This window comes from Puma concolor, chromosome D4 (assembly GCF_028749965.1).
Source record: "Puma concolor isolate L17-30 chromosome D4, mPumCon1.1.hap2, whole genome shotgun sequence".
In the NCBI taxonomy this organism is placed as follows: domain Eukaryota; kingdom Metazoa; phylum Chordata; class Mammalia; order Carnivora; family Felidae; genus Puma; species Puma concolor.
The window spans coordinates 28,381,561-28,405,145 of record NC_141679.1 but is presented as its reverse complement, the minus strand read 5'-3'; the positions used below and the strand labels follow the sequence as shown (position 1 = coordinate 28,405,145).

At 47.3% G+C, this 23,585-nt stretch overlaps 1 protein-coding gene across 7 annotated transcripts in view; it reads right to left on the bottom strand.

Annotated features, from left to right (window-relative positions):
* DAPK1 (death associated protein kinase 1) overlaps nucleotides 1–23,585 on the bottom strand; it is a 186,912-nt gene that overhangs the window by 59,946 nt on the left and 103,381 nt on the right. For all 7 annotated transcript variants that reach the window (XM_086685143.1, XM_086685140.1, XM_086685138.1 and 4 more), the window contains exon 4: nucleotides 127–265. In XM_086685143.1, coding sequence (XP_086541269.1) covers nucleotides 127–265 — 139 coding nt within the window. The remainder of the gene's footprint in view (nucleotides 1–126; nucleotides 266–23,585) is intronic.

Sequence of the window (23,585 nt, the reverse complement as noted above, 5' to 3'; positions counted from 1 at the left end):
AAAAAACAAACAAACCCATACAGGATTAAAAAAATGTATCTCTTTCAGATGCTTCAATTTTTCATAGCCAACCACCAATGCTGGGATTTGCATAACCTTCTCTCCGGCTTACACTCAGCAACGTACCTTAAGATCAAAATGGGCAATCTGAAGGGAGTGTAGGTAGTAAACACCATTAAGAATTTGTTTCAGAAACTCAGTTGCTTCCTCTTCAGTCAAAGATTCTTTTTCAGCCAAGAAGTCGAACAGCTCACCACCTGCCACTCTGAAAACCAGGAAGCAGAGGTTACTGAGGATGCTTGTTTCATACAGATTTGTTCTCTTGTAGACTATTGGTGTGCTCAAATTTCAGGCAAAAGAATGGCCTAAGGACAAGCCGAAACTGCCAAGCAAGGAATTAGAATTCATGCTTCTCACCACTGGGCTGACAATTCTGCCCATTTGTACTTGAAAGCACCTGGATACCATTCTCCTGATGTGCTATGTTCACACATGAAGGCAGGGAGCAGAGACATGATGGGGGGGGAAATGTATATTTAAAACATCTTCGTTACACATTCTTACAGGTGAAGTCTTAATTCACTGATTAAAAAAAAAAAACAAATTATAAGCCAACTTTGGGCAGCATTTATAGAATAGATCTTCCTAGCACAATCAGAAAGTACCTGGAAAGTTCATAATCCGTATGCTAATCAATTGTTTTAAACCCCAAATCACAATATATGGCCTACAAGGATTTTTTGTTGTTGTTTTATATCCATTTATATATAAATACTTACATATTTATTAAAAAATCACATTTCATAATGAATTTAACAAATACCTTCACTAATAAGAATACATGTACACTGGGGCACCTGGGCTTCAGTTAGGCGTCTGACTTCGGCTCAGGTCATGATCTCACGGTCCATAAGTTCGAGCCCCGCGATGGGCTCTGTGCTGACAGCTCAGAGCCTGGAGCCTGCTTCGGATTCTGTGCCTCGCCCTCTCTCTGCCCCTCCCCCACTCTCTGCCCCTCCCCCACTTGCACTTTGTCTCTCAAAATGAATAAATGTTAAAAAAAAAAAAATAGGGGCGCCTGGGTGGCTCAGTCGGTTAAGCGTCCGACTTCGGCTCAGGTCATGATCTTGCGGTTCGTGGATTAGAGCCCGGCGTCGGGCTCTGTGCTGACAGCTCGGAGCCTGGAACCTGCTTCAGATTCTGTGTCTCCCTCTGTCTCTGCCCCTCCCCCACTTGCATTCTGTCTGTCTCTGTCTCAAAAATAAATAAACATTAAAAAAAATTAAAAAAAAAAAGAATACATGTACACAAAATTGAAATGCATGAGGTTGTTTGGGGATTTATCAATCAGTCTCCCTGGCCAGACTGTAAATCTCTAAAGGACAGAGGTCGGCCCCCGGCCATCCACCATGTTCTCCCACAGTCCCAGCCACAGAGCAAGAGCTCAAAACTTTGTTATCCAGTGGATAAATGAACAAACTCCCCAAAGAAATCTACAGCAGTAATTAATGGCAAATAACAGGGAACTTTTAATAAGAGTTTTTATAAGTTCATCTTTTCTCAAGTTTAACCATACATTCACAACATAATAATTAACTGTAATTACGCACATAACTGCTGTGTTCATTATCTTTCTTTCAGCAAGACAGCTCCATAAACATACATACCACTTCTACATCCAGAGGGAAAAAAAAAAAACAGTGCTTATGAGATTAAACTATAATGACAAAAGCCTGTGTCTTAAAGAACAGGGTCAGATCCTGCCCCTTCACCCTCTAAGTTGTTGTTTTTCTTAACCTGGCCCCAGCTCCACTAGCATTAGGATTGCTCGGGGTGTTTTAAACATGCAGAGTCTGAGGCACCTGGTGACTCAGGTGGTTAAGTGTCCGACTTCGGCTGATCTCACGGCTCGTGAGTTTGAGCCCACGTAGGGCTCTGTGCTGACGGCTCAGAGACTGGAGCCTGCTTCAGATTCTGTATCTTCTGTGTCTCTCCCTCTCTCTCTGCCCCTCCCCCATTCATGCTCTGTCTCTTTCTCTCTCTAGGCTCTAAAAAATAAATAAACATTAAGTTAAAGAAAAAAAATTAAAAATACAGGTTCTGGGCCTCCCTTCCAGCCTGCTACCTGAGAGTTTCCAAGATGGGCACCAAGAAACGCAGAATTTTTAACCAGCGCCCCCAGGGGATTCTTAGCACACTAAAAAGTGAGGGCCATTTTTCAAACTTTTAACTGCATCCTCCTGCTGCATGGCCTCCCTCTGATATTTAAGGTCTGGATGTTTATCCTGAAGGCGAGGTGGCTCCTCCGCCCCTGGGACCCCAGCAGAGGGCTCGCGCAGATATGCCACAAGCCACAGAGGCTGAGCCAGCCAGGGAGGCCTGGAGCCCGGCCCAGGGGACAGAGACCTGCAGGTGACAAGGACATTCCCGCAGCAGTGGCCTCCCTGCCTGCACCCTCCTAGCCTTACTGCCCTCTCCTCTCTATGGAGCCCTTGGCCGTGAACCCCACACTGGCTCCCCACCACTCCTCACTTTTCTGTCTCCTTACTCCTCTTAAAAACAACAAAACAGGGAGAGGGATTCCTTCAACTCCAGGGGAAAACAGGGAAACGAAACAACTAATTTTGAGCAAGATGGTCTATCACCTGGGTGCTTCCTTACTCTCTGGGCTGTATGGCGTCGTCAAGGTGCATCGCGCAGCCCTGGGCCGCGTGCTAGGGTGAGGTCCAGAGCTGGCACACCCAGTGCAAACCTTAATTCTGCAGCCACAAGGTTATGCCTTCTCTCTGGGCCTCACTTTCTCACCAAACAGGTATAACAGGACCTACTCCTTTGAGGATTTTGAGAATGAAAGGTAATAAATACACATGATGCGGATGGCAGGTCTGGCATGAGGCTGAGGTCCAGGAAGCAGAATGGATGCCATTTAAAGGAGGGACAGACCGTCCCTGTGGGCTGCCATGCCACCTGCCCCAGGGTTCCAAGAGGAAAGCCCCCTTCCTGCCCTGCTTTCCCTCAAACCCACTGACTGGCCTGACCAGTGCGCTCGCAAGGAGGGGGTGCAGCTTGATAGAGGTGGCTGGTCCCACCTTTCCTCCCTCTGCCCCACTTTCAGGGGCGTCCCCACTCCCCCTCGCTCACACAGACCGCTCACGCTTCTCAACACATCAGAAGTTTCTTGACAGTAAGAAATGGCTGGGGGTTGGCTGCCTGGAAATGGGGAAAACCTTCTAGTATCGAAAGCCTCAGCACAGGGCAGAGGCCTGGGTCCTTCCTAGAAACCCCACTGCCACTTCAACCCAGGTCTTTGCTCCTTTTCCTTTTGGTAGCTTTCCCTGCCTCGTGTCTGACCTGAGCTTCCTTCTGGTCCTGGAGAAGCAGTTAATTTCATTCTCCTTGGGCTCCAGGCTCTGTGAAGCAGGACAGCAAGGGGTGAGAAGACACTAGTTCAAATTCTCTCCCATTACCCAACTTCCACTGAGCCTGGGATTCCTCTTCTGTAAAATAAGGGTCAATCACACCCCACAGAGTTGTTTGGAGATTTCAGGATATGTAGAGCCCCTTGGCGCTCAATAAACACTTCAACACTGTTTTTCTTGTCCTCTGGCTTCAAAGTAAAAGCCCTCCCACAGCGGCATGGTGTGCAGGCGCATGTTTAACAATGGACTCCCTGGGGTTGGGGGCAGGGAAAAAGCCCATTCCTGAGCTGTCCTATTCCTCTCATGGTCATATCAAGCCACCCAAGTGATGATGGTGACCCTGTGGTTGGGAAGCATAAACAGCTCTGTGACCTGGGCGAGCCAGCTACCTGGCCCACCGACACATTCTGGTATTTTCCAAGGATGGCGCCACAGCATGTCATGCCACGTGCTCTTCTGCGCTGTGATTGTGGCTCTGTGGCTCCACTCCCTTGATTCTTTGACCAATAAGACATAGCAGAGTGACTCTGTGCCAGCTTCAATGTGGTCCTTCATAGACCTACGGCTACCACATCCCAAAGTCCTCATGTAAGAAGTGTGATGGTCCCGAAACCACCATGCGGTATGAAGAAGCCCTGTAAGATGAGACGCCCCATGAAGAGAGAAAGAAGCCAAGGGGCATTAAGCAAGAAAGAAATCTTGGGAGTGGATCCTTCTGTCCAGCAGAGGCCATGGAGGTCAGACTCTGAGCCCTTCTAGAATTCCTGACCCACAAAATCATGCACAAAATAAAACGGTCATTTTGATCCACTATGGAGGGCACCATGAATACCACCTATGCTCCCCATGGAGGAAGGACGCACTATCCAACGACTAGAAGGATACCAGAGCTCCCTTCTGCTACAAGCTGCCGTTCAAGGTCACATCCAATGGCTGCTGAGCATAGGAACATAAAGCTGGGCTGAACAAATGTCTATAAAGAGCTAGATATAAATATTTCAGGCTTTGGGGGCCATATAGCTCTGCCACAACCATTGAACTCTGCCCAAGTAAGGTGAGAGCCTCCTTAGATAATTTGTAAATGAAGGGGTGTGGTGTGTTCCAATAAAACTTTATTTACAAAACCAGGTGACCACCTGGTTTTGGCTCATAGGCTGTAGTTTGCCTACCCTGACATAAAGGCCAGGGCAACTCAGTCCAACCTGGAGCAATTCTAAAATTCCTTCAGAATTTTCTGTTGGGCCCTCTTGCAAGAGGTCCGTGCAAGGCAGCACGACCTCTTCTGTCCACTACTGTTCCTTCCCCTCTGTTCCAAGTCTTGATCCCAAGGGCAGTTCTTAATAATCATCCTCCACACGTCTGCTTCCCTGGGAACCTACCCTGCACCCCACTAAATTTGGGGGTAGTTTGTTACAGACCAGTAGATGACAGAAAACTATCTTGAACTGGGTCTGTTCACTTGGTTCAGCCAACAGAAACCAGGTTTGTCTTTCTCTGGGCCCGGTCACCTTCTACCCTATTCAGTCTTCCTTTCTCAAGCAACTTAACTCCAACAGTGCCTCCTGATCACAGAGATGAGAACCAGAACAACGCTGGAGCCCCCAGAGTGAAGGACAGTGAGGGACCAGCCTGCAACGTGGGGTGCCTGGTCAAGACTGAGAGGAAGGAGACCTGAATCATCTCTGGTTTCTCCATCATCCTTCTCCAGGCCCTGTTCAAATCTCATGGCATTCATGATGAGCTCCATGCTGTGGTTCGTCCAGGGAATTATTCAGCTGGATTTCAGGAGTGTTGGGAGAGCCCCCACCTCACTGGGCCTGGACCCATCACTGGTTTCCTACTGCCCTGAAGGCCGTACATATATATTCATTCTCCTTCACATGGAAAGGCAGATGTTCTAGCCATCAATTTTAAATATGGCTTATCAAATATTAAATTTGATAAAACTCATCAATTATTTAGTCATTAACCAAGGAAATCAACACTACATGATTTTGGCAAAGATTTGGGGGCATTATAAGCATCACTGGATAATTTACCCCACTTAGCCCCCAAATCTCAGAAGGGCAAAAAGTAACCTGAGGACTTTTTCCATATACAGGCTTAGAACCAGAACTGAAAGGCTTACAATGTTGTTGGGGAACAGCAGGGTAATGCTAACAAGATCAGCCAAAACCTTGGTATTTCCACTCTTCATTCCAAATTTTACATTTTGCTTAAGAGAAAGAAGATTGATGGGGAGAGAGATGAGCAATCTGTGCAGCAAATTTAGAAAGCAAGTCTAACCTCCTTTATTAGGTCTTTGACTCAGAGTGTTTTAAATTACAGCATTATCATGGAAACTGTGTGAAATGCATGCTAATAAGCATTGCTGTTTTCACCAAGAAAGCTGGAAAATAGGAAGGTTTCCTCTCCTCCCCATGCCTTCCTTTGCCGCCAATGCCTCCCTTAAAAGGCTGCTGTCACAGAATGTAGAATTAAAAAAAATTTTATTTATTTCTGAGACAGAAAGAGACAGAGCATGAGCAGGGGAGGGGCAGAGAGAGACGGAGACCCAGAATCCGAAGCAGGCTCCAGGCTCTGAGCTGTCAGCACAGAGCCCAACGCAGGGATTGAACTCACAGACTGTGAGATCGTGACCTGAGCCGAAGTCGGTCACTCAACCGACTGAGCCACCCAGGCGCCCCACAGAATGTAGAATTTTAAAAACACAGTGCCTTCAGAGTGACACAGAGAAACTATTACAGAATTCCGATTTCTGAATTATAACACTATTCAGGGTCCCTGACTTTTGCTAAGAATTGTCCAAGATATAGTAGGACTTGTTCTGGAAGAGGACTGGTCGTAACCTAAACTGCAGGGGCTCTTGGCTACAAGATAACTATACCTGATGAGCATTTCAAGGTAAATGCTAGAATTCATCAGCATTGGGCTGGATTTCCCCATTTGGTGAAAAGGGGCCCACTGGAACAATTCAGGACACACACTCAGGTGTGTGCCTGCTAGGACTGGATAGGCCTCAGCACACAGGCCCCCAACCCCAGCTCTGGCCCTAGGTTGTGGATTTCAGGCCCAGGCCTGGCCCCTGAAATATCCTGCACTATTCTCCACTCACTCTTTCCCCTGTCTCTTTGGCTACCTGAACACCGATGGCCCGGCAGGGGACACTGAGGAGAACCAGGGCAGCAGAGACATTAAGAAGAAAGAATACGGATCCCCCGAGCCACTGTCTGGAGGCCACCCACCCAACCTGTAACATCCACAATGTACTTGAGTGAGAGATAAATCCTATTATGTTAAGCCACTGAGATTTTGCAGTTGTGTTCCCGCTTCTGTGAATACCAATCTATTTAACCAGAAGTAAGAATACAATCTATTTTTTAAATTTAAATTAAAGGAAAGCAACCAATGCAAAGCACAGAGTACAGTAACTATTCTGGTTATCTAGTGTTGTGCAACGTATCTCCCTGAACTTCGTGGCTTTAAACATGACAATCATTTTGTCGTCTCCTTCGATTTCTGTGAATCAGGAATCCAAGAAGGCTTGGCTGGGTAGCTATGGCTTAGGGTCTGTCATCAAGGTGCAATCAGACAGTAGCTGCAGCTGAAAGCACAGGGATGATGGACCACCGGGGGGCTCTCTGGGCATTTCTCTCCGTGTAAAGTCATGGCTCCATGCGGGCTGGTTTCGGCTTCCTGACAGCATGGCAGACTCAAGACAAGGAGACCGTTTACGTGGAAGGTCATGGCTTCAGGGCAAGCGTTCCAGGGTGGGAGCTGCCTCAGCAGTCACACAGCCTCAACAGCAAGTCGAAATCTCCTCCAGATTCAAGAGGAGAGATGTAGAATTCATCTCTTGATGGGGGGAACTTCAACATTCTACACAACACGTAGGACAGGAGAGGACATTGCAATCTTCCTCGGAACACACGTCACATTACCTGTGACAGACAAACTGAAATTCTCAACCTTACTTCACCTGAAGGAGTATTTTACGAGGGTGAGTTAGAGGTAGTTGTATTAGTGTGCTAGGATCACACCAACAAATGGGGGAGGGGGACGGTTGGCTCAAACTAACTGAAATTTCTTGTCTCAAGTTCTGTAGGCTAGACCTCCGAAATCGAGGTGTCAGCAGTGTTGTGATCCCTTTGAACTCTCTAAGGGGACCTTCCTTGCTTCTCCTAGGTCTTAGCAGTTTGCTGGCAACCTCTCGTGTTGATGAACCACTCCAGGCCTCTGCCCTCATGCACAGGTCTGTGTGTGATGCCCAAATTTCCCCTCTTACAAGGACACCAGTCTAACCGGATTAGCACCCACCCTAGTGGCTTCATTTTCACTTGGTTACGTCCATTAAGGCTCTATTTTCAAAGAAGGTCACATTCTGAGGTACTGGGGGTTGGGACTTCAACATCTCTGTCTCTTTTTTTGGGGGGGGGGGAGGGGGGTGGATACAACTCAACCCATAACAGGTAGTAGCTGCTCACAGGCTGCAAGCAAAATGTCACAGGCTGGCTACAGCGTCTCAGGACCAGTGGAGGAAGTAAGAGGGAGGATAATCTGAATCTGCTCATGTCTTTTGTTAGCCTTGTTTTCAGATTCTCCTAGGACAGAAGGGTCCCTTCACGCACCGTCATAAAAACTTTTAAATTCAGGTCAGGGGCGACTGAGTGGCTCAGTCGGTTAAGTGTCCGACTTTGTCTCAGGTCATGATCTCGCAGTTCATGAGTTCAAGTCTCACATCAGGCTCCATGCTGATGGTGAAGAGCCTGCCTGGGATTCTCTCTCTCTCTCTCTGCCCCTCACCCGTGTGCTCACGCACGTGTGTTCTCTCTCTCTCTCTCTCTCTCTCTCTCTCTCTCAAAATACATATATAAACTAGAAAAATAATTCACATCAGACAAATGTGAATGAAAAATGCATATCTGGTCCTGTCCTGAAGTAACTTCCCCAACATTTTCAGATGATCCTTCTCTTACATCGTGCAGAACGTGATGTGAAGGTGTTGAAGGCAAGTACCCGCCTTCTTCCTGGCTCTGCCTCTGAACAAAAATTAGAGCTCAGTGCTCTACTGTCACCATCAGGTTCCTTCCTGCTAATCTAGGGGGAAGCCCTGCAAGGCTTTCACACTGTCACCTCTCAGGCTCCAAAAGGAAACCCCCCAGGTAATTGAAGACTTTGAGGAATGCAAAGCTGGTAATCTGAAGGGAAAGAAACACAACACCCCCTCCTTGTGGAATTTGTGAAATAGGTGTGTATTTAAGGTCAGCAGTAGCCTGGGGGCTTGAGAACACATTCTCTGCTTAGATACGGTGTTATCCCCCAGGCACTTTATAAATAGCATCAAAGGAGTTCCTAACTTCACACCTCCTCTGAATTAGCCCTGCCTCCTTTGAATCCAAAACATAAACTATATCTGAAAATACATTTTCTGTCTGTTTCACCTCAAATTCAAGTTCAAGTAACAACTTAAGAGGAGTTCTGGGCATCCTCACAACACAGCATGCTTGGCACCCAAAATTCACGGTGGGGGTGGGGTGGGGGAAGTGATCTTTCACTTTACCCAAAGAGGCTGTGCAGGAAACAGGGAGGAGCCTTCCCAGGGTTTCTAGAATGAAATCCCTATGGGAGGAACATCATCGAAAGGGTAAAAGGCATTGGAGGCAGACATTCTGGGTTTCAGTCTGCGCTCCATGACTTCAGATAGGTTAAGTTACTTTCAGAGGCAGTTTCTTTGTCTATCAAATGGAGATAATAAAACCTACTGTTCATTATTACTACCGGGGATGAAAGGAGAAAATGTGACTTCAGTTAAGAGCATCTGGCACTCGACAAGTGTTATCAATATTCCAGGCAGCCGTCCCTCGCCTTCACTCCACCTAACCATAGGTGTCCAGGTGAGGAAAACCCTTGAGCTGCCCTCTGTCTCACGTCCAGATGCGAGCCTACGGGGTGGGATTTGGATATGGCTGCCATGCCAAGGAGGGACGTGAGGCTGCTCACTGGTTATACACCAAGGCTTCCCTGAAATGAGTAGTCATTCCTGGGGCACAAACCTGGGGAAAAGGTGGGGGAACGTGGGCTTTGCCTCTGTTTCCTTGGGTCTGGACAGAGAGGAATCTAGATGTGCCTGAGGGCAGCCAGGTGGGGGAGGGAATGGGAGAAAGTGGGTCCTGATGGGGCAGGCAGGCACCTGCAAGCAAGAGGAAGCGCTGGCAGTCCCAACGCCATCCACTTAATGTGACTATTTCTCTCCTGTCAAATAAAGACGTAACATGGCCCTGTCTAGATTGTGCCACAGGAGATTAAAGACGTGATTTCTCGCTTAGTCAAGAGTGTGGAAAGAATACCAAGGCCTGTATGGAGCTGAGAGAGGTGATGAGGGACAGTACTCAAGGGAAGTTCAATCTCATGGGGCCAAAAGGACCACCACACCCAGCCACTCCCACCTCACCCATGAAGCCCCCAGATGGCCAACCCCACAGATCTGTGCTTACCCAGTTAGCTGGCACATTCTCTTACAGAAGTCACTCCATTTTTAACTTAAAAATATTATCCAAGAAATACATAAATATCTCTTAAAAATATTATCCAAGAAATACATCAATATACTCTCCTTAAGAAAAATTAACACACCCATACATAAAACTAAAGACCCTTCTGACTATCCCTCTCCTGCCGGGTCCCGGCCTTCTCTCTCTCCACCTATCGTCTCCTGTAGCCCTCCAGAACTTTCTCAGTATGTTCTGTGAACCGCACAGCACTGTTTCATCTACATTTTAAGAACGGAAATGATACCGGACTGTATGCGTCATTGTGCAATTAGCGATCTCACCTTGGCAATGCTCGCTGGGAAACAGCTCTTGCGCCCTCCCTTTTCATTGCTGCCCAACGGCCATGGGGCTTTCCAGACCAAAGTTTTACTCAGCCATTCCCTGGCTGATGGACTTAACACTGCTTCTGATTTTTCACTATCACAAACTATAACGCAATGATTTTTGTGTGTGTACTTGCCTCTTGAAGAGGTGAGAGTTTTTCTGGACTCTTGGATGTATAGCCCAATTTGGAATTTCTAGGTCATAGGCTAGGCTTGTTTTTAGTCTCAATTTATGCTCGTCAGCTGTAGCTGGTGAACGTGCCATGGCTTCCCAGCTCATGTGCTTGGTATTATTACTTTGGGCCAATCCAATGGATGACATAAATGAATCACCATTGTATCCTACCTGTCCCTGCTAACAGAGAGACTGCTGCCCTTTCGGATCAAAAGACTGCTCATTTTCCACGTTTTTCCGCCTTTTGTATCTGAATGGGTGTAAACTGTCTACACTCTGCCCATTTTCCTATTGGACTGTTAATTGTTTTTCCATTTTAATTGGCTTATAAGTGCTACATTGTCCTCTCCACACAAAACCTTGATCTCTTCTATATTTCCAATGTGTTCTCCCGATCTGTGATTCGTCTTGTAACTTTGCTTCAAGTGATGCTTTGTTAGACCAATTCTAAATTTGGACGCAATCACACTTGTCACTCTTTGAAGAAATCAAGATTTTTTGAACCAAATGTGGGGACAATGGGATAGCAGGTGGGGTGTAGCCGCTGTGAAGCCAGAGCAAGAACTTAGTCTGCCTGCGTTTGTAGATACTAATAGCGGTTCCCCGTGAGCCCAGAGAGGCAGGTAGAATTTCAAAGGTTTTCCAGCATTTTCGTTCCTCCCCAAACCCAGGTGTGTCCCTAGATTAGGAGCTACCTGAGGGGCAGTGTGACACACGGTCGGTCCCCTGAACCTGTCATGGTGGGAAACTGGGGCTCCAAGAGCAGATTATGTGCCTCTCTTCCCAACTCCTCCTGGAGTGACATTATATCGGAACTGGAAATTGGCCACGGTGGGATTTGTACCATAGAAATAGACAAACTTTACAAATCAGGGCTCCTCTTGCCTGGAGAGCTAGATGTTACACACTTCTTTTCTCCAGCACACCACTGACCTATAGTATCCTAGGCACAGCCACCTGCCTGCATGACCTCCAGCTGTGGGCTGCTATTCCTCTTCATGTCTAGTTGGAAAATGTCTTCTTACGTAGACCTGAAATGTAGCTCTGGTAACACAGGTCCTGATTCTGCCTTCTAGAACCAGGATCAACAAACTTTTGTGCAAGAGGCTTCATGGACTATTTGGTCTTTGTTGCAACTTTTCGACTCTGCTCCACAGTCTTCTTGCCTTTTTCTTCAACCGCTTAAAAATGTAGAGCCATTTTCTTCTCAAGAGCTGTGCATGAACAGGCAGCAGGCTTTGGCTCCCTGGCTGTAGTTGGCCAAGCCCTGCTCAAGAACAACACGGCCAACAGAACACAAGGCACTCTGGGACCTACACACCATCCTTCCTGTATCCGAAAATGGTTCTCACACACCCCTGGGTCTTTTCTTCTCAGGTCTAGGATTCTTCCAAGTTTGCTCCTAAAGGCAATTCCAAAACCAAGTAAAGTGATTTAGGAATGTTTCTAGGATGTGCTTTACTGGGTTTCTGTAGCTGGGATTGACATAGAGGCCAAGTTAATGGCAGGAAAAGGTACAGAAACCTGGACTGAGGTCAGGCAGGTGTTCTGACCAACTCAGGAGTGTCACAGAATCCCTAAGAAGCAGAGCTCAGGGGGCCTCGCCACATGTTAGCTGTGTGATACAGGGTAAGGCACTTAACCTTTCTGGGCCTCTGGTAGAATGAAGATAGCTGCAAATTCTTACATGACCCACTGAGAGCCATGGTCTCTTTTTCCATACCTCGAACCCGAGTAAGCTCTGTGTCTGCTGGGCCAATAGCAGATGAGAAAAGTGATCCCATGTCAGTCTTAAGACGCTGGCAGCTTCCATTTCCTGTTTGGAATACTTAGCCTGGGAACCCAGCTGCCATGCTGTGGGTGAACCCAAGCAGCACTATGAATGGTGCACATGGAGAAGAGCCAGCACCCCTGACTGAACTCCCAGCTACAGCCAGCACCATCGTGCTGGTCAAGTGAGAGAGCCATATTCGAGGGGGCCATCCTGCCTCATGCAGTGGCCAGGCTGATGCTCCAGGGAACAGAGAGAAGCCAGAACAGCTAACCCTTGCCCACATCGTAGATTCAAAATCAAAACAAATGATGGCTGTCATTAAGCTTCCGAGTAGTTTGTTACACAGCAGAAGACACCCAGAATGGGGCCTCAGAGTCCTAACTCCCTGGGCTTTTGTTAGGATTAAATGATATGCCAGGTACTTAGCTAAGTGCCTGACACATAAAATGTCCTCAATGAATGGCAATTGTTCTGAAAAAAATACAGACCCTTAAGTTACCTTCCACATACAGGGGAAATGTTTCACCTCCTTATCTTAGGGGTTTTGCTTCTAAGGCCAAGCTTTTGAAAGAGGCTGACATTTTTTATGGCTTTTCCATTAAATGAGATGAAATGAAAAGCACTTAGCACAGAGTAAGGCATATAGTAATTGCTCAGGAAATGTCAAAAATCCTTCCGCTTTGATGCCCAGAAATCTCCACAGAAGTTCTAACTCGTCTCAAACCTCCACTCCCAACCCGCCTCCGGCCCACCACATAAACCACTCCATCTGGGTGGCTCTGCCTGATCCCCCAAACTCTCCGAGAACTACCCATTTTATTTTAGTTCCTTTGCATCCAGGTGAACTCCTCAGATCCATGGGAACTCCTCGATTCAAGGGGGACAGACTGTTGTGATTGGTAAGTAAACAGGACATGGTATTGAATAAATGGAGAGCTGGTCTATATGCTTTGGGGCATGCATGCTTTGTGTGTAAAGGACCAAACCCATGAGTTCTACCAGCTATGGCAGGGAAAGCAAGATTCTGATCTGGAAAGATTCACATTTGGAAATAAGTTGAGATCCCCAAGATCCCCTTACCTCAAAAATCTTGTCTTCTACCATCATGAAGGACTCATCCGTGAAGCTGAATTAAAGCACAGCCACCGGGGCACCTGGGCGGCTCAGTCTGTTAAACATCAGGCTCGATACTGGCTCAGGTCATGATCTTGCAGTCATGAGACTGAGCCCTGCATCAGGCTCTGTGCTAAGAGTGGAGCCTGCTTGGGATTCTCTATCTCCTTCTCTTTTTGCCCCTCCCACACTCTCTCTCTGCCCCTCCCCCACTCACGCTCCCTCCCTCGCTCTCTCTCTCTCTCTGTCTCTCAAAAATAAATAAATAAAAATAAAGCATTGCCACCATGCCAAAATGAAGATTTTAAAGCAATCACTTTCATTCATAGATGAAAGAGCAGAATCATGACTTTTTTCCAGTATCAGATGGAAACAGAATGCTGGGTTGGTAACAAAAACAAAAACAAAAACAAAAACAAAAACAAAAACAAAAACACCACACCATGCCTTATCAATCCCAGCAGACATGAGCTGCCCACGTTACTCAGCTGTTAAGAAGATGGCAGCGGCTGTGGATGGTGTGTAATAGGCAACTGTGCTCCAGTCCAAGTGGTCCCTGATAAGATTATCCACCTCCTTCATTTAAATGACGGCATGCTAAATTCAAGGCCAGAAAACGGAGGCACAGTGTTCTGAGTCAGATTTTCAAACAAGAGGCTGCAGTTCCCAGTGAGACAAGGTACTGGGGGCGGGGGGGGAGTTTTGTTTTTTTTCCACATTGAACATTCCCATTGAAGAAGACTTATGAGGAATATAATGAGACATTTATAACACAAGCCAATAAACCAAAACCGAAAACATTTTTGTTTCTCTCTTCCTGTTTCTGGGAATAGAATCTACTTGTCCTCTGCTCATGAACCAGATCAAAATGATTGCAACGCAGGAAAATATGCTAGTGGTTCAGAGACGTGGTTGGTTAGAACCAGCTCTCTGGAGAAGAAAATGCTGATCGTTGTTTTTTGCAGGATCAGGCACTGAGGTGACAGGTGACGCCTACAGCATGTCTTATGAGGGTGATCGTCACTCCTACAGTGGATTCCCATACACCATAGTGCCCCCCCAACTCTGAACACTTGCTTGTTTCCTGATTCCCTACTTGCATTTTTGTTTCCATACTGGATGGAGCGAGAAGAGACCTGGGAAAGAGGAATGGATGGTGTGAGGTAGCATAAAAATGTGCCAAAGTGATAAAAAGCAGTTTAAAGCATCCAGAAAACTTCTAGAGACAAACAAAAAGCAAACGATGGTTCATCGTTTCAAGAAGGTAAAGAAGGTACCATCAGTTCAAGAAGGTAAAGAGGAGAAAAGTGTAAGACTACAAGAATGGAAACCTTTGTGGAAGATGGCTCAATCTGCTTCCTAAATAATTCCACGAGACCAAAGGATACCCTTGAAGAGAGGTAGTAGTGTGCAAGAAAGGGCCGTGTGGGAGCCAGTGTGGGCATCTGTAGACTCTTGGGTTTCTGGGTTAGAGCAATGAGGAGTCCTGGATCTGGAACCACCCAGATGGGGAAGAAGAAAGGGAAGGTAGAGAGGGAGTGTCAGAAATGTCTACATTCGGTGAAATTAAGCAAATTCAGATGAGAAAAAGCAGATGCTAGCATGCCAGAGAGGGAACGCGGGGTCAGAGGAGACCCTTAACAGGTGTGCTGGGAATGCAGTGTGGATTTAGAGCCTGAGGCCCAAGGCCTGTTCTCCCCATCAGTCAACATCCTGAGGACTGCAGACAGTCATGGGCCCTATATTTCAAGAGAGATGTGGAGCCTGGAGAACATTCAGGAAACGCCACACCAACAATGAGAGAGATACACACGACGCTGACCATAAAGACTGTCCACTCCCTGGGACGTTTAGGGGGGCCAGGAGATGCAGGAATGCTGGGCACATGTGGCCCCAGGATCGGAGGACTCCCTGCCTAGCCTGGTTTCGGCAGGAAGCCCACTAGAAAGGCCGCATATGGCCTTGTGGGTATGGTGTCCCAGAGTTCAGTGGCCAAACCTGCCCACCTGGTTACCACGAACGGGGTACAAGTGTTCAGAGGCCCAGGGGCCCCAGCCCTTAGGTGTCTGGATGGAGGCCAGAGCTGCCTGGCTGGACCTTGAGGGTGGCCATCTCCGGCCACAAATAGCCTCAGCTGTTCCCCCCCCCACCTTGCTCCAAACAAATGACCACGTGCACCGCACACTGGCATGATGTGACAAGAGATGAGGAGCACGCCCACAGGCAATATGGTGGGGATGGGGGTGGTAGAGAAAGGGCTGAGAGAGAAACCAGCCCCACCTTCCAACTGATCCACACCGATTTCCCTAAGTACAGAAAGTACTCACATAAAGGGAAATACAGGCAACAGCAAGACTGACCACAGCACACACCAAGTCTCTTTTTATTTTAATGGCTTCTGTCCAAGCTTTAGAGACCCACAGAAATAATGAGGCCAATGAAAATTGGAGCAAACGAAAAGCTGGGGCAGCCAGACATCGCTTCGGCCTGGGTCACCATAACAGGTGCTGGAACAAAAGGCCAGTGGGAAGTAAACCAAGCTAGCACAGCCATAGATGGAGGTTTATTCCAAAACCAATCAGTCTCATCTAGTTGAAAACAAGGGAAGGCTATTATTATCCAGGGAAACACAGGGACCCATCTCTCCTCCTGCTCCTTGACTGGGTCTATTCTCCCTGACAATCCAGCCCAAAGGGCTCAAATGAAAGCTTCTAATTGTTGTTGACAACTCGGAAATCCCAGGATGAAAGACCACTTGCCCATCAGATAGGGGATACTCGCCAATCTGAAGGATGGTGTTGCCCGTTCTTTTCTTTCTTTCTTTTTTTTTTTTTAAGTCTATTTATTTTTGAGAGAGAGGGAGAGAGAGAGAGAGAGAGAGAGAGAGAGAGAGAGAGAGAGAGGAGAAGGGGGAGGGGCGGAGGGAGAGAGAATCCCAAGCAGGCTTCGCGCTGTCAGTGCAGAGCCCGACGAAGGGCTGACACTCATGAACCGTGAGACCATGACCCGAGCTGAAATCAAGAGTCGAATGCATAACTAACTGAGCCGCCCAGGGGCCCCTGGAGCTGCCCATTCTTGAGCCAGCCCCCGAGAGGTGGAAAGCTGTGATTTAAAATGGGCTTAAAGCAGAGTGGTCCTACCCTTGAGTCTGAGGATGGATTTGAGGAGGAGGAAGAAGAGTGGGAAGAGGAAGAGGTGGGAAAGGTGAAAGAGATGACACTCATTCAGCAGAGGGAGATGCTATCAGACCATCTCCTGCCACGGTTTCCCTCTAGGAGCTCTAACAAACCTGGCCACTGGCAGAAGCCGGACATCAAGCCGAGCGCCTCCTAATGAACACCTTGGTGACGAGAAGGGGGGTGGGTGACCCGAGACCTCTAAGAAAGATAGAGATGAGACCTGGATCTCTTTTTCAACAGCATAGTCAGCCCGGGACCCTGCCAGAGTTTGAGCCGGGTCAGTGTGACACAGAATGGCACACTGGGCAAAGGTGACTTCTGATTGTCTGAAGAGCTCACCTTCTTTCTCTCCCTTCCTTCCTCCCTTTCTTCATTCCTTCTTTCCTTCCTTCCTTCCTTTTCTTCCTTCCCTCCCTCCTTCCTTTTCCTTTTGCATACATGTTGATTGAGTGCCTACCCTGTTACAGGCGTTATTAGATTAGTATTAGATGCCAGTGACGATCAGCAGCTGGAATTTTAGGTGCCCACTTCTGACTGTCATTGATGTCCAGCATCATAATGCCAGGCGCATAGTAGTTTCTCAGTTCCTGTCCCTCAGAACCCCACCAGCTACCCTTCTACTCTACTTCCCCATCCCAGGCACTTGGCTGACACATACAGCCCAGCCCTCTCAGGCCCAATGTGGAAATCAGCTACGGTGACAAACTGCTCTGTACTTTTGGCAGGTCACAAATGATGCAGAGCTTTAGCTTTGTCCCCTCTTGTCGTCCCCACTGTCCTTACTCTAGAAAGGCCCCTCACTGCTGTCCATCAGGATCTCCCAGCTGGTCTCCTTGACGGAATTCAACTTCAGCCACTCTTACCAGCCCCAGGTGCTTGTATTCACACCCTCTCCTACAGGGAGGGAGGCAGAGGCAGAAAGACAGGTAAGTAAAATGCTGGCACATCTCCTGGAAAGTTCACAGTCCCTTGCAGGAGAAATGTACATAAACATTTAAAATACAGTATGGTAAACGTTATAATCAACACACTTCTACGAGGTGATGAAAACACACATTAAGGAAGCAATGAAATCTAATGGGGTAGGTAGGAAAGCCAAAGAGAGAGAGGAGGATGTGTGAGCTGGACTTTAAGAGAGGAGCAGGAGTTCTACAGGTGGGCAAGGTTTGGCACGTCAGGCAGAGGGTGGAGCATAAACAATGGGTTGCGGGTAAGAACATGGAATAATGTGGTAAAGGCAAGAGCTTCTCTGCAGCGTGAGCATCAGGGGCAAAGGCAAAAGGTGTAGAGGAGAAGTGGTTGTCCATAAGGAGGGTGCTGGACACCCTCAAAGATCCTATATACTCTATGGATCATGACCTCATTCTACAGGAAGGAGGGAGCCATCAGAGATATTTTCTAAAGTTTTATTGAGCTATAACTCATGTACCAAACAAGTGACTCTTTTAAAGTGTACAGTACAATGGTTTTTAGTGCACTCACAGAGGTGTGCAACCATCACCACAATCTAATTTTAGAATATTTTCATCACCCCAAAAGAAACCTTGTGCCCAACAGTAGCCACCACTAGTACCTCATCTGGCCTAGGCAAGCACGAATCTACTCTCTGTCTCTACAGATTTGCCTATTCTGGACATTTCATATAAATCCAATCATATGATATACAGTCTTTTGAGACTGGCTTCTTTCACTTAACACAACACTTTCAAGGTTCATCCGTCCATGTTGTGCCATGTATTTGCACCTTATTCTTTTTTTTATGGCCAAGTAACAGTCCATCATACAAACAGACCACATTTTGTTTATCCATTCATCAGGAGATACACATCGGGTTGTTTCTACTCTTTTGGCTATTGTATTCAAGTTTTTATTCCTTACCCTCTAGAAGACTTAGTCAAGAGTATGTTTCCTGAAGCCCAAGCAAGTAGATCAGCAACTCACAAAGAAAAAACGTCTACATCAATGGTCAACTGTTCTTGAGACACACATGACCCATCCCTTACATCATGATATTCTTCTCGCTCTATTTGGACTCTCCACACACTTACTGGACCACAGTGTTAAGTTCTGTGGGCGCCAGAGCAGGTCACGGTCTTGCCCTCAAAGAAACATATTGAGGGTGGGGAGAAAATGCACGTGGAGCTATAATACCAAAGCCGTCACAACGCCATCCTACCTCCTGAACTTCACCATTCCCATAGCTACAGTAGAACGTGCTCTGCCCTCTCCTAGCATCACAGAAATGCTAAGAAATCAGGGGGAGGAACAACATGGCTGCTGGAGAAGCAGCAGAGAAACAGAAAGGTCCTGAAAGTCCAAGTTCACTTCCAAAAGTTGATAAATTACTGTTTGGAAATTAAAGAGGAGCAAATACAGCTCTAGATTCACAGAAGATGAGAATCAGTGCCCTGGGGGGTAACTGGCCTGCCCTGGCCAGAGATGACTGGCCAAGCCCCAGATGAGGAGGACAGTGAGTGGAGTAGGCTTGGAGAGTCCTCGGTGCTCCAAGGGGGTCTTCTTTATTTCATTTGCCTCCCTCACAACCTCCAAAGACAGCAGCGTTTAAAAGATGGGCAAGGGGGAGGGGGCGCCTGGGTGGCTCTGTCAGTTAAGCACCTGACTTCAGCTCAGTTCATGATCTCACGGTTCATGAGTTCAAGCCCCACGCCAGGCTCTGAGCTGATTCTCTGCCCCTCCCCCACTTTCTCTCTCTCTCTCGCTCTCTCTCTCTCTCTCTCCCCCCACTCAAAAATAAATAAACATTAAATTTTTTTTTTTTTTATAAGAGATGGGCAATGGGCCTTGTAGGTTAAATCCTACATGGGCTTAGCAGAATTTCAGGATGCAAACAAAAAAATCCCCTCCCCCAAAAGCTACTGTCTGAGAATCAGAATCCCCGGCTCCTATATCCAGAGACACTGGGCCAGCTTTCTGAACCTGCAGGGTGGTGACCATACCCTGGAGTTGCACCCAAATATTAAATGACATGACGTATGGAAGGCAGGGGCCCCACGGTGGCTAACCCGGAGAGTCAGATGAAGTGCAGCTTCCCTCCCTTCTCCACGAAAAGCCTGTCTCGTCCTTCACCTACATCCTCTTTCTCAAGACAGTCTGCGAAGATCCTCAGCAAACTGGAAGTACCTCAGGAGAAGTGAACATTCTACCCCCCGTTTCCGAAACAACCAATTCTACTTCGATTTCCCCCTCAGCATATCAGGCGATTAAAATCACTGACGCTGCTGTCACCAAGGGAAGGGTCTTTGAGCCCATGTCTGACAGCCGACTTTGTCAACACGGCACTCGGGTGGCGCTGCGGCCATACCTGGTAACTGTGCTGGTTCACAGACCAGAGATGCAAGTGGCCTCTGAGCACACGGAACATGCAAATACTGACTGCCACCCTGCTAGCCTGGCATCCCTCACCTGCATTACAGTGACAAACAAGTGACACACATGGAAGGAAAAGGGGTGGGGCAAACATGGGAAGGTCAGGTAATATTCAGTTACTTCGAAACACAAATTAGGAGAAAAAAAGCAATAGAAGGCTGCCTTAGAAGCGTTACATTCGTTTTTAAGCAACATTTTGCAATGATGTGAGGCAGAAGGGAGGTTCTAAGAGACTGGAGGATGGTTGATCGGGAGTGGTTCCTACTGGCCTGCCTTAGACACTGGCCTAAGAAGGGAATCCCACCCACGTCCTGGGGTCTGGGTGCTCTCTCTTTTGGGGGTGAGTCCCCCCAGGCTCCTGTCTCCAAGCTGAACCACCATCCCACCAACCACGCTCCCAGAAACCTGAATGCACCGTGCCTCGATGTGGGCGCCACAGGATCAGCATGGAGGAAAGCCAGATGGAAGGTCTGGGCCGAGCCTGGAGCACCAAAATGGCAGCCCCTGACCTGGGAGGGACCTGGGCTCTGGATGCAGAGGGGAAGCCAAGCAGTACAGGGAGACCGGGACCTGTGCCTGGGATGGCCAAGCCATGCATAAAAGAAACTGGGGCAGCAAGAAGAGGGAATGGGGCAAGAGAGGAAATCAGAACGTCTGAAGGGCCAGTTAAGCCACAATCCCACAGAATTCTCCTGTCATATCCTCCCGAAGTGTTGGTTAGGACAGTGGGTGACCAAGACAGGAAGAATAAAGAGATATTGCGACATGGCTTCCAAGAGGAAGCGTGAACGGTTCCCAGGGATTTGGATTACCCCAAAGTGTCCTAAAGTAGTCTGCGGTCCCTGGGGAGGGGCTCAAGAATCGCCTGTCACTGGAGCCACGGATGTCCCGAAGGCCGGCTGGCAGGCAGCAATGGTACCCGTTCACCAGACCACGGCAACCACAGGTCCTTCTTGGAGGTAAGAAAGATTGCAAATACCAACAACTCATGTAGACAGCACAGGGAACACCAAGCCAGATATTGAGACAATGCATATCCGGTTAAAAAACAAAAAACAGGGGCGCCTGGGTGGCGCAGTCGGTTAAGCGTCCAACTTCAGCCAGGTCACGATCTCGTGGTCCGTGAGTTCGAGCCCTGCGTCGGGCTCTGGGCTGATGGCTCAGAGCCTGGAGCCTGTTTCCGATTCTGTGTCTCCCTCTCTCTCTGCCCCTCCCCCGTTCATGCTCTGTCTCTCTCTGTCCCAAAAAAATAAATAAACGTTAAAAAAAAAAAAAACAAACAAAAACAAAAAACAAAAAACAAAAAAACCCACGATCTATGAGTTCAGATGCCACATCTGGTTTGTTTTGATCATTGCCATTTTCCCAAGTTTTCTAAGACCATCCAGCAACCAAATAAGCCACATAAGTGAGTGAAAATGCCCACTGAATAAACAGTAAGGAAATGCTTTTCGACTGAACTGGCAAGAAGCGAGGGTGTGGGGGAAGACATAACACTCAGGGTTTTGTCTCTCAAGAGAGCGCCTGAACGGGAAAATAACCAATTTTGTCTGATTTAGTTCTGTTGTGAAAGGGGAGGCCGCTGCCAAATGCACTTCGGTTCTCCGCTCTTGCCTAATAGCAGATATCTGAGAAGCAAGGTGCCAAAACTGTAAACCAGAACAGATCTTGAAGTTACCTTTCTGAATAAAACCAAAAGTTCAAAAAGTCAGAAGAGCTGGCACAAGCTCAAAAAGAAGGAACAAATGTAGCTAGGAAAAAAAAATAGCACTGAAGCAATGTGAGTGTGCTTTTGTGTCTTGTGAGGACCAGGAGAGGAGGGGAGCAGAGAGCAGGGGGCGGGGGGGACAGGCAGGGGTGGGGCTTGGGGGCTGACAGGTCTCCAGCATCAGATACACCTCACCTACCAGCATCGCCTACATCCCTACAACTCATTCAGCTTGATACAACTTTGCCCCTTTGAAGGTATCTTGAGACCGTCACTCCAACCACTGCATTTTTTTTTTTCTTGAAAAGCTCTTGTGATTCTTCTAGGCTCGAGCTGACGTCAGTGTGGCATGAGCTCATCTGCATACCCTGTGCTGGTGTACAATGAAAAAAATTCATCTTGGCTTGGTGGTGAAAGAGAGAGGGAGCCAACTTAACAGTGATCCTGCCTAAAGCAATCTAATATTGCACAAAGGTTTGACTATAACTCAGGGGCTGTTTGCAACGGGCATGCTGAATCCCAGCAATTATTAACCTGGCCAAAGTCAAAAAGTAAGCTAATCAGGGGAGCTGTTATTCCAAAAGCATAGGGTTTCAGTTTTGCAAGAGAAAAAAATTCTGGAGATCTACTGTACAACAAGGTGCACACAATTAACATTACTGCGTGCCTAAAAATGGCCAAGGTGGTCCAGTTCATGTGTTTTTGTTACAATAAAAATAAATAAAATTTAAATTTCTAAATTAAAAAAATATATAACAATGTATATAGGCACTAATATTTAATGTACTAATTAAACTGAATTTCCTATCACAAAAAGAGAGAGAGAAAGTGAACACGCTAGCTAGCTGATTTCAAGCTCCTCTTTAAGTTCCAAACAAAACAGATAAGGAGAAAAAATTAAGGCTGGAAAACCCAAACTGGTTTACTTTCTGCTACAATCCACTGATACTTACATGGCAGTGTCAGCATTTTCACTTCATAAATCTTTTCTTGCTAACTTCCAGAAAGGTGATTCAAAGCTACCAGGATGACTACCCCGGAGCAGGCGGGGATGGGGTGACGTCTGCCCCTGCCTTGAGTTAGACCCTTATCACCTCCTCTGCCCAGGCCTTCTGCAGAGAGTAAGACATGCATCGCATCGTGGCTCAGGTGCCCGATGGAGCCACCACCGTAATTAGGCGTTGTGTTCTGGTTTTGACTAGCTTACAGAACTTTAGACTAGCATGTGAATGGGCTCCCAGTCTAGGAATTACCATTTTCTGTTCAACCAGCCCTTCTGTATTAGTTGCTGGGGCTGCCTTAACAAAGTACACATACTGAGTGGTTTAAAACAACAGACTCTTATTGCCTTGCCGAGGTTCTGACGGCCAGAAGTCCAAAATCAGGGTATCGGTGGACTCCGTTCCCCCCGAAGGCTCATTCCAATACTCCAGTTTCTGTGTTCACACGGCCTCCTTCTTATAACAGTACCAGTCACCGTACATCGTACATGAGGGACGCGCCTTACTGCAAAATGACCTCATCTTAACTAAATACATCTGTACAGACCTGTTTCCAAATAAGATCACATTTGGAGGTACTGGGGGTTAGGATTTCAACATTTCACGATTCAACCTGAAACAGCTTCTCAAAAGATGACCACCAACCAGCAGAATCAGCATCACCTGCGAATTTGTTTAAAATGACAATTTTCAGACCCACTAAATCAGAAACTCTGGAAGTACACCCAAAAAACGTATATTTTAACAGGCTTTCCAGAAGATTCTGATGCACGCTGAGGTTTCAGAACCACTGTGTTAAACCACATTGCCCATTTTTTAAAAAATCATTTTCGGGGCTCCTGGTGGCTCGGTTGGTTAGCCATCCGGCTTCAGTTCAGGTCATGATCTCACAGTTCGTGAGTTTGAGCCCCACGTCAGGCTCTGTGCTGACAGCTCAGAGCCTGGGGCCTGCTTC